This window comes from Macaca fascicularis, chromosome 4, assembly GCF_037993035.2.
Source record: "Macaca fascicularis isolate 582-1 chromosome 4, T2T-MFA8v1.1".
Taxonomy (NCBI): domain Eukaryota; kingdom Metazoa; phylum Chordata; class Mammalia; order Primates; family Cercopithecidae; genus Macaca; species Macaca fascicularis.
This window is the reverse complement of record NC_088378.1, coordinates 20,071,090-20,085,151: the sequence shown is the minus strand read 5'-3', so window position 1 is coordinate 20,085,151 and position 14,062 is coordinate 20,071,090. Positions and strand designations below refer to the sequence as shown.

General features: G+C 36.4%; 1 protein-coding gene across 1 annotated transcript in view; it reads left to right on the top strand.

The window, feature by feature from the left end:
• Window positions 1–4,921: 4,921 nt before the first annotated feature.
• FRK (fyn related Src family tyrosine kinase) overlaps window positions 4,922–14,062 on the top strand; it is a 114,094-nt gene continuing 104,953 nt past the window's right edge. Inside the window, exon 1 of the mRNA XM_005551633.5 lies at window positions 4,922–5,513. Coding sequence (XP_005551690.3) covers window positions 5,170–5,513 — 344 coding nt within the window. The 5' untranslated portion in view covers window positions 4,922–5,169. The remainder of the gene's footprint in view (window positions 5,514–14,062) is intronic.

The following is a 14,062-nucleotide window of genomic DNA, read 5'->3' as shown; positions in this document are numbered from 1 at the left end:
AGACAAGAACCCATATTTATCTGGCAAATAAGTTGGAAGTTGGTTAATGTAGGAAAAGGGAGGGAAGTTGGGGTTATCACATCAGGCAAAAGAAGGGGCTTGAGCAAAGGTCAACAGGTATGAAGAAGTGCATGTTTGCAGATTATATGGGTTCGCAGCCAGAGTTTGGAGAAAGACTATGTGGTGGAGAGTTTTGTTTTTATTTTTTGTGGCTGCCTAGAATATAATCCTCTTTTCTGTGTGTGGGGGAATATGTCACTGTGTGAGTTGGGGAGACAGAGTCCGATTTTCCTTTATGATCGCTCTCTCCAAGGCCTAGTGCTGAGGCCTAGCAGGAGTTGGGATGATTAATTTGTCCTACTGTAAAACTGAATAGCTGTGGGATTTTCTGTAGCAGTATTCAGCATACCAGGTATAGGAGTATGGTTCAATTCATTTAATATTGTGTATATTAGGAGTGGGGATTGTGGGAGCTAGACAATTCAAGGAAGACAGAAGTGATTTTTTAACTGGAATGGTTAAGGACGGTCTAAGGAGGTGAGGGATTTTTATTCAGACCTTGAAATGCAGGCAGGAGTAAGTAGACTTACTGGGATGGGAAGTTAGCAGTGGAAAGAATACTGAGTAAAAGAATGGCAAAGGATACAGGATCAGATGTGGGAGCAGATGAGGCATATGGGAGATCTAATAAACCAGTCTGGCTAACATAAAGCCATAATGGAGGGGGTGTTGAAAGGGTACATCTGATAAAGTTTGGATAAAGTACAAATTCCTTAGCCTTGAATTCCAAGTCATATCTTCCAGGCAATGAGGATCTGTTGAAGGTTATTGTGTAGGAGAGTGATTAAGATTAATGTGGTGGCTGTAAGAATGAGAAGAAAATTGACTCCAGGCAGGAAAACTGGTTTAGGAGGCTGGCAAAGGAATCTAACATTCAGGGAACAATAAGAGAGGAAAGAAAAGGACTGAGAAGCAATAGACAGAATGTATTCTCTCCTCTGTGCTTCTGGCTCTTTTCACGCTATAGAACTTTCACTCTCAATCATGAATATTCACATAAATGTTTATCTCTCCCCAGTGGCTTCTTCCTCCCTCCCTCTATTTCCTCCCCGCTTTTATCTCTGTCTCTCCCACACTGTTTCTTTTTATTTCTGTGTTAATTATTTAATTCATCAAATATTTATTATTTACATGATGGACATTGTACAAGACACTAAAAGTTCAGAGAAGGGAATTCTATTCTCCTTGGAAAACAAATACGGAACCAAGAAGGGCTCAACAACAAACCAAGTAGAAGTTTCTGCCAGAATTTAGGGGTGCACAGAGGCCTTTCATCTATTATGACAGAGAAGGTGATGCATGAACCCAACCTGAAAAATGCAAGGAAGTCATCAGGGGAGAAGGTGGAGGAGGATGCAGAGGTACAGCAGGGAAGAGGACCTCAGGAACTGCTGGTCATTTGCACACTATGTCACAGGACCTGTGTGCAGGAGTGATGAACCGTGGTTGGAGAAGTTAGCAGGGCCTTATGTGTCATGCTGTAAAACTAAGGTTTATTCCAAATGTGTTGGAGGTTCTTCCAGAATTTTACATAGAATAATAATATCAGATATTTTTAGCATCAGCAAAACTGAGGATTTATATACTCTCAGGCTCTGGAGTCAGATTGAGAACAGAATGTTACTCATGGTTAGCCACTTGGTGGCTCTGTGACCTGGGACAAATTACCTAGCCTCTCGGTCTCAGTTTCTTCTCCAAAATACTTTTTTTTTTTTTTTTAAATACTACCTTCTTTGTAGGCCTTGTTTTTTATTTGGTGAGAATTAAATGATATATTATTTGTAACATTCTCTTATTTTTGCCTGATATTGACAAATTATTACTGTATATTTTATGGAGTACAAAGTAATGCTGTGATACATGTATACAATGTAGAATGATTGAATCAAGCTAATTAACATATCCATGGTCTCGAATGGAATACTTATCATTTATTCCTCCTGTCTAACTGAAACATTGTAGCCCTCAACCAACATCTCCCCATTCCCTTGATTCTCCAGCTTCTGGTAACCATCATTTTGCTCTCTGCTTCTATGTGTTGGATTTTTTTAGCTTCCACATATAAGTCAGAACATGCAGTATTTGCCTCCATGTCTGGTTTATTTCATTAGCACAAAGTCCTTCACATTCATTCATGTTGTCACATATGACAAGATTTCCTTCTTCTCCTTCATCTTTGAGGCTGAATAGAATTCCAATGTGTATATATACCATATTTTCTTGTCCATTCATCAATTGATGAACACTTAGATTGATTCCATAACTTGACTATTGTGAATAGTGCTGCAATAAACATAGGAGTTCAATATCTCTCAGGCTTCCTGATTTCAAATCTTTTGGATACATACCCTGGAGTAGAATTCCTGGATCTTATTTCTAACATTCTTAGTACAGTGCCTGGCACATAGAAAGCTTACCAAACAGATATTTACTTTTACCAGTAATGACTAGGAATGTCTTATCACCGCAGTCATTGTTACTGTTATAAAAACTGCTCAATAAACTATTATGAACACCACTCATCTTGGTGTACAGGAACAGCCAGAGACGGGAATAAGCTGGAGGAAGTGAGATCAGTTAGAAGGCTTCTGGAATAATTTAGGAAAGAATATTCTGTTTTCTGTCTGGTGCCCAGCTGTCACTCAGAAGGAGCTTAAAAAAAAGTTTGTGGAATAAATGAAAAGGAAGACTGAGCAGAATTCAGTGATTGATTAGCTCAAAGAAACCAGGGAGCAAATAAAAGATGACTGCAAGACTTTGAGATTGGGTGACTGGAGGATTCTGGTACTATCGACACAAAGAAATCCTCTCTCTTTCCACCCCTTGGCTCTGCGTTCTCAGGCCATTGCTCACCTGACATCTTCGGATGGTTGGCCGCTTTTTGAATTTCACTCACTTGCTCAATGACTGTGGTGTGCAGGTCTGCTGCTTTGTCTTTTTCCAGAATGCCTTGTCATAACTATAGCAAAGACATGTCTGAATTTAGAACCCCCACAATTCAAAAATCTAAAACCCCACTTACAAATTGGGTTTCAATACATCTCTCAGGTTGCTTCTAAATCTTTTTTTTTTTTTTTTTTTTTCCATTTTTAGATCGTGTAGATGTCTCAGGAAAGACTTCAGCAATGTGTGCCACTGTCAGGGGCACTAATAAAATCCTATGCTTTTACATCCATTATTGTATTTGGAACAAAATGTCCTTTATGGTCATTTGATATTATATATTTTCTGTTTTGTATATAATATAAAATTACATATACATTCTATTTTAGGTCTCATCTCATTAAAAAACAAAACAACAACAGCAACAACAAAAACTTGGCTCAGCTTTTGGCTTTTCTACTTCTGTCAACTTGTTATTTGTACTCTGACTCCAAAGACGATTGGAGAAACTTGGGAGCATAACACAAGATTTTATTTTTACCAATTGATCTGTCCAGTGCTATGGACTGATTTTTGCACAAAGTAGGAGCAGGTTGGGCTGATGCCATGGTTCTCTGATTTTCTTTCTTTCTTTATTTTTCTTGAGTTTGATTATTCTGATTACTAAATGCCTTGCAATTTGACAAAGAACAGAAGTTATGAGCTCGTACTAGGAATAGGTTAGCCAGGTTCAAGGATCTCACAACATTTAGAAAGATTGTTTTTAAGGAAGAAATTAAAAAAAAGTCTTATAGGGAAATCAGTGACATCATAAACAAGTTTGCAATGCTGTCTACTAGTATAAATGACTGCCAGACTCATTGCCCAGCTGTTTTTGTGATCCAGGGCACATATTTGCGAGACAGCTGCCCTGAACTAGGGAAGGTCAAGCAAAACCCACTGCCTGTCTAGAGATGGCTGTCCTGATGTCAGTCTCATTAGTTCCTGAGTTCTTGCCAAGGAAATTAGCAAGAACTAGTATAGATCTGGAGGTCAAAGTTTAGCAGAAAGAGCCCCCACAGCAGTGCGCAAAGAGCACTCTGCCCTACTCTTTTTTTCTCTACTGGTCACCTAGTTGGTGTGGGGGGTGTGTGTGTGTGTGTGTGTGTTTCCAAAATAGTACTTGAAGGATAGGAAATTAAATGTCTGTGGGAAAAAGCAACGTTTTGGGTTCTCAGCATTTTAGTCAGCTGCTTTCTTACTTTTCCAGACTGTGACTTTTCTTTGAAGCTATTAAAATCTATTCTTGGTAATGAGAAAAGGGAGTGACTTGAAGGTTCTTTTCCAATTGCTCTGTGTCTAACAAGAAATACCTAAATAATTTGCCGTTTTAAATTTCCCCTAGTGGTGGCAAAACAATTCTACTCCTATTTGTGGGGGAAAAAAATCTCTGCCGTGAATGTCAGTGTTGGGAACATAGCGAGACAAAAAGCTACCTGGGCTAGCCTGTTTCTCCAGGATGAAACAAAAGGAATATAGATTTTAGTGGCTGCTTTAACAGTTTGGTAAAGGATCTGGTCTATCTTGGGTGTGGGAGATGGGAGGGGTAAAGAAGTCAGAATCCCATTTAGATCACAGAAAGAAACCAGGAAGTAAGGGGAAATTATTACAGTCTGTTCATAGCTCAGAATGTTAAAGGCAACAACCTCTGCTGGTTGGTTATTCATTAGCAAAAAGGAGAGAGCCGTCCAGATCCAGACTGGTCCAAAGACAGGAGCAGACTTGAAACAGGGGGAGAGCTCCTGGCGAAAGCAAGGTGTGTAGGTTTTGCCAGGGGTTAGTAGCTTCCTCTTGCTAACTTTTTATTGGGACAAAAGGCAAGATGGCACCATTCTGTTCTCAGATATTTGTCTAAATAAAGCCCTTTTAATTTTATTTTATTTTTGTTGTGCGATTCTTAAGCAGATACGAAGAAAAGATACCTTCCTACTGAGCAGCTGCCCAGCTCCTGCTCCGTTTTGCTTGGGGGTAGCAGCTCCGGCCACAGAAAGCAAGCCGGTAAGTCTCTCCAGGTAGGACTTGCTGCAACCAGCTGCTGGACTGATTTGAAATGGGACTTTGCATACTCTCCAAAGTATGGTGAGTTGGTGCTGACTTCAAAGGTGCCTGGTGAAGGAAGAGAAGGTGGATCGCAGAGACTAAGGGGAGAGGGAGAAGCCCTGCTCCTCTTCTCCCCACCAAGGCACAATGAGCAACATCTGTCAGAGGCTCTGGGAGTATCTAGAACCCTATCTCCCCTGCTTGTCGACGGAAGCAGACAAGTCAACGGTGATTGAAAATCCAGGGGCCCATTGCTCTCCCCAGTCACAGAGGCATGGCCGCTACTTTGTGGCTTTGTTTGATTACCAGGCTCGGACTGCTGAGGATCTGAGCTTCCGGGCAGGTGACAAACTTCAAGTTCTGGACACTTCACATGAGGGCTGGTGGTTTGCCAGACACTTGGAGAAAAGGCGAGATGGCTCCAGTCAGCAACTACAGGGCTATATTCCTTCTAACTACGTGGCTGAGGACAGAAGCCTACAGGCAGAGCCGTGAGTAGTACAAACTTCTATTTAATTTCTGAACTGTCTGAGGGCTGGGTAATGAGTTTTCCTTTCTACTTCTCTACAACCCCCTAATGCCCAAAGAGTATGAGGAAAGTATGAGGAAGTACTGGCAAGAAACCACTAATTGAAACACACCTCCCCCGCTGAGTGAGAGTGAAACTGGCGGGTAATTGTTGTTGAGATGACTTTTTTACAGTATGTACACCCACAGGCCCAGGGTGTATTTTCAACATTAAACAAATGATGTGTTTAATACTCTACCTTCTTTTTGGCTGTGAAATAACTCGTGCCTCACTTTAACAACAAAATTGCATTTTGTTTGAAGGTATATTATAGGACTTCCCTTAATGATGCTCTCAAATCTAAACTTCAGATTCTTTTTTTAAAAAAACTTTTGAAACATTCCAGGGTTATATATATCAACTCTAGCCCTAGCTCTCATCCTAATCCCTTTCATTCTGATGGGAATACACAGGGCTAACGTAGAAGATAACACTTAGAAGATACTAATGTTCTCAGTGAAATCATGATATAGACTTTTTAAAAAAAATTCCCAGGTCCTGAGATATGCTACCCAAATGATGATATCTTTTTGTTTTTATTATAATTAGAAACTGGCCAGCTACAGACATTTACTAAGTTTTGATAGGAAAAATGACAACATCTCCTTAGAAGAAGAGATTGAGACTTTATCATGGTATTTGAATGAAATATGAATTATAGTGGAACAAAAGAGGAAAGTTTTTACGTACTTTATTCACTCATCCATCTATCCATCCATCCATCCATCCATCCATCCATCCATCCATCCATCCACGCATCCATCCATCCACCTACCACCCCTCTAAGTGCCAGGCATAGACAGTAGTGGACTGAGTCGGGGAGGGTAAAGGAGGTTATTCTAGTGGTGACTGAACACAAAGTGAATAAAGCATAGTCTTGACAATGTATACTTGGGGTCTGGTGGGTTGGGAAGCAAATGGAGACTCTTATTGGTCCTGATCTCATTGCCGCCTGGATCCAGTGAAACCTTAGGCTGGGAATGTCTCTCAGAAGATGGACTCATTTTATAGAATGGTTTCTTAATAGGGAAACCATTGGAGATTCTCTTATGTAAGTGTTTCTTATTTTTATGTGACAATCCCTTACTGGTCCAGGGAATAAAATAATAATAAATAGCCATAGAGCATTGTTGCTACTTTCCAAACTCATGCGTCACATATGAAGAGAGGTTGGATGATTTTTGATTTTTGAGATTCTTTTCAACACCAAGAGCCTATAAATGTTTAGAAGGGTCTTAATTTATGCTTAAATAGAAAGGAATTAAATATACTTTTGATGAATGGAATTGATCTGTTATCAAGTGGGAAAATCACCTGTGTGAACATTTGCTTTCTGTTATAATCTACAGGAAATATCTTTATACATTGGATACACTTATGTGCATTTATGTGTTTTCACTACTATATGATTTCTATGTCCTATATGGCATTATGCATATTTTATATTTGGCATAACATGTATAGAATAATAATAATATATTAATGTTTCATGCCTTGAATTCATAATCTGTTAGTTTTAAATATATTCAACTCATATAACTACTTAGGACCTCAATTTCCTCATCTGCAACTCTCTGGGGTTGCCAAGACCAATGGATTTCCTGACTATCTGGAAACAGGAGCTCTTATGTTCATATGTAGTGGTTCAGTTACATTCATGCTTGACTGTATTAGAAATGCTGAGGAAAGCAAGTTGACTGAAACAAGTCAAGCAATCTGAAGGTATCATATTCTGGGTAAAAGGCTTAAGAGCAGTGTTCTTATTAATTTAGATTTTCTTTGCCTACAAACACAAAATAAAGCAACTAAATTATTATGGTTATTTTTGATTCTCAGGGCCACTTGTAGCCAATAATATTTTTTCCCTCTGCACATTACCTTGACCTTTCTTCTTGGAATTGGTTCTCAGCAGCATTCCTACTTGTCACTACCATTCTAGATCTCTGTAGTTAGCTTTCCTTGGGATCTTCACATCACTGGAATAAAAACATGATGCCCAAAAGATGCTGATACTCTGCCTCCTGGCTGGAACAGGCTACTTCTTTTCTTTTAAGTGCACACCACGGTCTTCACCTGTGAACCCAGCTTACTTCTGAAGTTTCTTGTCACCGTAAGGCAAAATTGCTTCAATATGCTTAGTGCAAGTAGCTATAGCTTCTAGAATTCCCCTCCATCTCAAATAGAAGCGATTTTTACTGAACAGCCTTCTGTGTGAGCGTGTCCAAGTGGCTCACACAGTACTTTAACACTTGAAATATTATAAACACCTTATTTTAATATTTTTCTTCAGTGAATTTTTTCAAAACTGTATTTTTTTCTCATGAATGTGCAAATTAATGTAATTTTTTAAAATCATGAGCTCAGTAAATAGACTTAAGGAAACATTATTGTTTATATCCACATGTATGGGATGAGTAGGCAATGAGAAACCAATGAAAGCTGTCGTCTAATTCCTAATTAGACCAGTTTAATGCAACGTATGTTAGTATTTGTGTTTCTATGTCTATTCTTGACTTGGATCTGTAAGAAAAAAACTGCAAATACTTCTGGAGTTATTGGTGCCAGGGAAAATTAGTTGAAGGCTTTAGTTTGCAGTTTGTTTATTTGTTTTCTTTATACTTGGAAGTAGAGATGCTGAAAAACAAACTATTGTTTAAAAAGTCTAATTTACTAATTCTTACTCCACTTAGAAATGCTTTTCACTTTTACTGAATATCTTACACTCAGTGATATAGTAAACTGATTCTTGAAGATTTATTTTGTCCTTATGAAGAATCATTGAATTTATCTTATCTTCAACTTGAATTTATTCCTAGCTCATTTTAGAGATGAGTCTTTTCCTTTAACATATTCGATGTGAAATCCCTCAAAAACCTTATCCTTAAGGTCTTATTAATCAGAACTTTCTTTAATATTTTATTCATGGTGTTTTTAAAGATATAAAGTTCACATAAAAGTAATCATGTGGAAATAACATATAAATATTAGAACCAAAAGTCATGGCTTTAAATTTCATTGCTTTAATTATAAAAAATTCAAGTATTACAAAATATTGATAAAAAGCAAAATGATCAGCAACAATATTACACGCAGCATCATTTATCTGCAAAGAGTTTAAAAAGTTTTTTGCCTAAGGAGGATCACCTGAGTCCAGGAGCTCGAGACCAGACTGAGCAACATAGTGAGAACCAGTCTCTACAAAAAATTTAAAAATTAACTAGGCATGATGCCGCAAACCTGTAGTCCCAGCTACTCGAGAGAGTGAGACTGGGGCAGGAAGATTGCTTGAACCTGGGATGTTGAGGCTGCAGCGAGCTATGGTTGTGCCACTGCACTCCAGCCTGGGTGACAGAGCAAGACCCTATCTCGAACCCCCCATGCACCAAAAAACAAAAACAAAAACAAAAAAACCAAAATGAACAGTTGTTTGCTTAATTGTTTAAGTGTACCTTAGGCGTTCTCTAACATCCTTTTGTGTTAAATGGAACTAGGATCAGAGATGAGATCCGTTTAATCTCCCAGAAAGGGGATTGGTAGGAGGGGAATGGGGTGGACATAACCACATAAGCCAGCCACTGATGATTTCTGCTTTGCCAACTTGATCACGCAAACCAAGGGCAGCAGTTGAGATAACTGATTTGACTCCCCTTTGGATGTTAAGTTTAAGTTATGATAACAACAATGAAATGTGCTGCTGAACTTCTGACTCCATACGCTTCTCAAAGACATAAATGAAGGTTCTATTAAGAAAATTAGATCACTAGGATGATCTCTAAAGTTTATTGTTTATTAAGCTCCACATTTTTCTAGGTCATATTCTTATGTATATTCTTACTTTTGAATCAATAATTTTGTCTTAAGTCCATTCTATAGGCCTAGTATTGTGCTAAGTGAATGACTCAGCAAAGTCAGAGGAATTAGTATTTGCTTTGTTTATATATAAAATTTGGCTTTATGTTAAGAAATATTTCCACACTTATATGTGAAACAATAAAGGCCATGAAGTTTATTTCTGTAGGAGGGCTAGAGGAGCCACCCATACTGACCTACAATGGTGTCTTTGTATCTCTTGTTAGCCCTTTAGCAGGGGAAGAAGCAAAGTACTGGATTTTGTAGAAAGTTTTTTTTCTCCTGTTATTACTGTGAAAGGTAGATAATTTCCAATTTCTCATCTATTCATCGTTTCAGTGGCTTCCTTGAAAAAGAAAGCAATAATAAATATTTGTAACTTGTAGTTTTGTTGGTAGTTTATAATTATGGGATAAAAATGCTAGAATATTCTGAAGTATAAAAGTAATAGGATTTTCCTCCTTGTATTTAGGCCATATTTTCCTACTTGTGTTCCTCTTTAGTGTGTCAGACTAGAGTTCTTTGAAGATTTTATCTAACCTATGATGATTGCCATTGTCGGGCTTGAAGAAAGCAGCATGGTGAAATAAAGTGGTATATTCTTGGAAAGATTCTTATATCACTGTTTTAAAATAGAGTGAGGCTTTGCTATTTTGTCATTTGAATACTGTGGAATTTAATAATTATTGAATAAAAATTGTACATAGTGTTTCTAATCATTTTCAACTTAAATGTCAGCAGATTTCTTTCTCCGCTGGGATATGAGACCAGCTTTTGAATCTTAACTTAATTATAGATATAGAAACAATGTGATTTAAAAATTAACATTACCCTTATTACATTTTAAAAGTCATCAGAATATTCATAATCCACTCGACATATAGATGTTATCTACTTTGAGAAGTTTGAATCATTAAAAATCACCTGTGTGCAATCAGTTCCACAATTGTTCTTTATCTAGATCATTTATTTTGTTCCCTTTGTGTAAGTTTTCAAGGAAGACTAAATGCCCATGTGTCAAAGTGAAAATAATACCTAGTAACAAATGCCTGAAAATAATGCCTGGCATTTCTGGGTTCTCTCCTCCAAGACAAAGTATACTTACTATAATTTTAGAAACTAAATAAAAAGAGATTTATATATATAAATAATAAGTAAAATACATTATAAATATACTATAAATATCCAACTATGGTTGTCTATCAAGTGTTTTGGATGAATCAAGATAAAAATTTTAGCACAAATCATTTAAGTCAACCAAAAGCATATTTAAATGCCATGAGATTAATTAGCATTACTGTCCCCAGCCTTTGAGTTATTTCTCATCATATGTTATTTATGATGATGTAAAATAAGACTATGACAAATATGTTTTTAAAATAATTTATCAAAAAATTTCATCTCAGGTATAATATTACATGACTTTTCATGTTAATATAATTGTACTGTTTATGTTAATATAACTCTAACTCAATTTTTTATATAATAATTTTTGCATAAATTGCCACTATTTTTAAGAAAAATAATAATTAACTACTAAGTTAGAATATATTTTATAAAAATAATAGCAAAATCATAGATGTGAAGAAAGGAGCAACCAATTCAACTATGTTAAAATCACAGTTGAAGTTTAATTGATAGCTGTGTAAAGTAATTAATAGCAGTAAAACTTGATTACGTGCATCTCAAAGTACCTTTGAGAACCAATGAAGTGACATAGTATGGCATCATTAAAATGAGTTAGGAGTCTTTGCTAGGAAAAGTAGCAACATTGATAATACTTTAAAAGTTCCAATTGCAATATATCATTCAGAATCACTCTCTCTTTAGTAAAAGTATTGATTAGTTTTGCTTCTCAGGTTTTCTACAAATTACTAACAATGGAAAAAATTTCATGTGAGTGAAATAAATCATTAACTACTGAGCTCCAGTCTTCAAGATTAGAACCCAAGTTTTAACTTGATCAGATTTATTCTTTGAAAAGAAAATGTTCTATTGGATTCAAATGGTTTACTCTTTTTTCAAATGAATTAATTTAAATCCATGGTTTGTCTCTGCAGGTACATCCTAGTGTTGCTTTTTGATGAATAGAAGTCAAGAATCTCACCAAACTGACACTGTCAAAGTAGACAGAACCTTCTATACAGTAAAGTAGGACTAAATTCTGTTAGCAGCTACCATATATGCTGTGTACTTTCATTGCTCTTGTTAATGTAGCTCTTGAGGCTATCAAAAGAGGAAAAACAAACAAAACTTTGCCTCAATTAATTCTTGTTGCAGCTCAGAAAATTCCCTTCAGATTTTTTAATGATCAATACAACCGTGAGAATCTATATGGACAATATATATCAGAGAAGTCTTTGGGTTCTTCTGCTGAATGTTTCAACTAGGTCCAAACATTAGTGGTATAGAGTTTTACTGAAATATAATGCTGGTTACCCTTTTTGACCTAGCCTATGTTATGCCTAAGAACATAAAATATAGGCTCAGATGATCTAGATTTGAATTTGACTCTCTAATGTCTTAGCTGTGTGAGTCTGAGCAAATTACTTGACCCCTCTGCCTCAGTTTCTCATCTGTTAAATAGGAACCACAGTGACACCTATCTTATAGGATCGTTACGTGACATAAATAAGACTGTGCAGAAAGGGTGCACTGTAGAGAACCTGATACATAGTAAGGTTTAATAAATATTATGTTTCATTTAGTTGGCAGCTCCTCTTTTACTTCTGTCTAAATGGATCATACTTTACACCTCCATTCTAGTCTGAGCTCACAATATTCTTTCTCTATAACAGATGTCCTGCGCATTGAGTGTCTTTCAGTCTTTGACAGTTCTGCACCCTCCCTCACCTGCAGCCTTGGTCTTCAGATGGGCTGTTCTCTCTGCCTGTAACCCTCTCTTTCCTCTTTTTTTTCCTGACCAGCTTAACTTATCCTTCAAGTCTCACCCTATTTGTTCCTCCCTCCCCACGCCTTTCCTGACATGCTAGACTACATTAGGTGTTCCTGCCTAGAGTTGTTAGCACCCTTTGTCATTTCTGCTAATTTATTTTCTGCAGTGCTACAAACTATGGATGTGGGTAGTGGAAAGGTGAGCAATTGCTCCTCCCAGAGCTTAGTGTGATGCCTAAGAATAATAAGCACTGATTGGATAGATGAATAACTAAATGAATGATTGCTTATCTACAAATCTCAGGTCTTTTAAAGAGCAGCCCACAGAGCCACCTCTTCTTTAACTGTTCTCTCTGAATTGCATTTTTACCTACCAGAAAATTCTACATTAAAGGCATAAGATGTTTTTTATTCATTTCTCAATGAAATTGCTCACGCCTTAATTTTTGGTTAGACTCACAGTCATAAAAGCATAATTCCCAGGTTCTCAGAAACTAGTTGCTCTAATCCACCCCAGGGAGAAAATACTTAAGGGTCATAGACCAATTCAAATATTCTTTGTAATGTAGACTGAATATCAAGTCAGGAACAGACTGTAAATCTCATTGAAATGGCATCTAAAAATCACATATACACATATTAAACCATAGTATGGTTATATTTAAAGTAGAGGATTTACTGGCCAGAGCTTTTAAATGGACAGCAAATCTAAATCCAATTTACAAAATTAATGTTGTGGGGCCAGACTTGTAATTTCAGTTTTTATGCTCAATATACATAATTTTAATTATTATGTATATGAAATATTTTTCAGCTTACATAAGCTGAAAGCCTGACTCTTTACTGAATATTAATAGTTTTTACTGTATATTCTAACATTACCAAAAAATAATTTTATCTTTTTCTAGTTTTCTCACTAATTAACTACTAATTTCTCTGCAGCATTCTCTGACTCCCATTTTAAATATGGGTTCTTAGCTCTTCTTAGCATTGAAAGGATTGAGCCAGTTTCCCTAGGGAAGGTAGTTATACAGATTAATAGCGGTTTTAATGATATTGCAGGGTTCCTTACAGCTATTTTCCTAAAGACTGCAACTTTAGTATTAGTTTATATGGCTGTTCCCTTGAAGATTAATGTAAGAGAAGAAATTTGCTAAAATGCATAGATGCAAATGTAGATCATATACTCTGGATCACCTACTTTTCTGCTTATTTGGCTAAATTCAGATACTGTCATAGACTGTCCCTTGTGTAATAAATATCTTTTTATCATGATGCCATTTTTTTCTAGAAAGTTTTTTAGTTGAATATTTTTCTGTTTAGCAATTGAGTTGATTGCATGTCAGATTCTTTAATTTTTTAATGTCTTTTTAATATTCAGATGGCACGTTTTATAGTGCCTTTAAATTCAGACTAAATTCTCAATCAAATACTTTTTTCATGATTTCTGTGCCTTTTTATGGGTAAAATAAAAATGCAATTCAATAAATTAATAGGAACTTTTGAACTTTATACTAGGTATCTTACTTGAAAGACATTTAGAATACTATTTCACAGTAAATATTCCTGTTAACATAAATGTTGCATACCACATTGGCAGCATGATTTGGATGATTCAGAAGAATCTCACTTTAAGGTTCCTCTAAAAGGCCAGTATTGTTGATAGATATAAGGTAACTGTAATGCTAGTTTGATCTCACATATCTCTTTTTACCATTTCTGAATAAT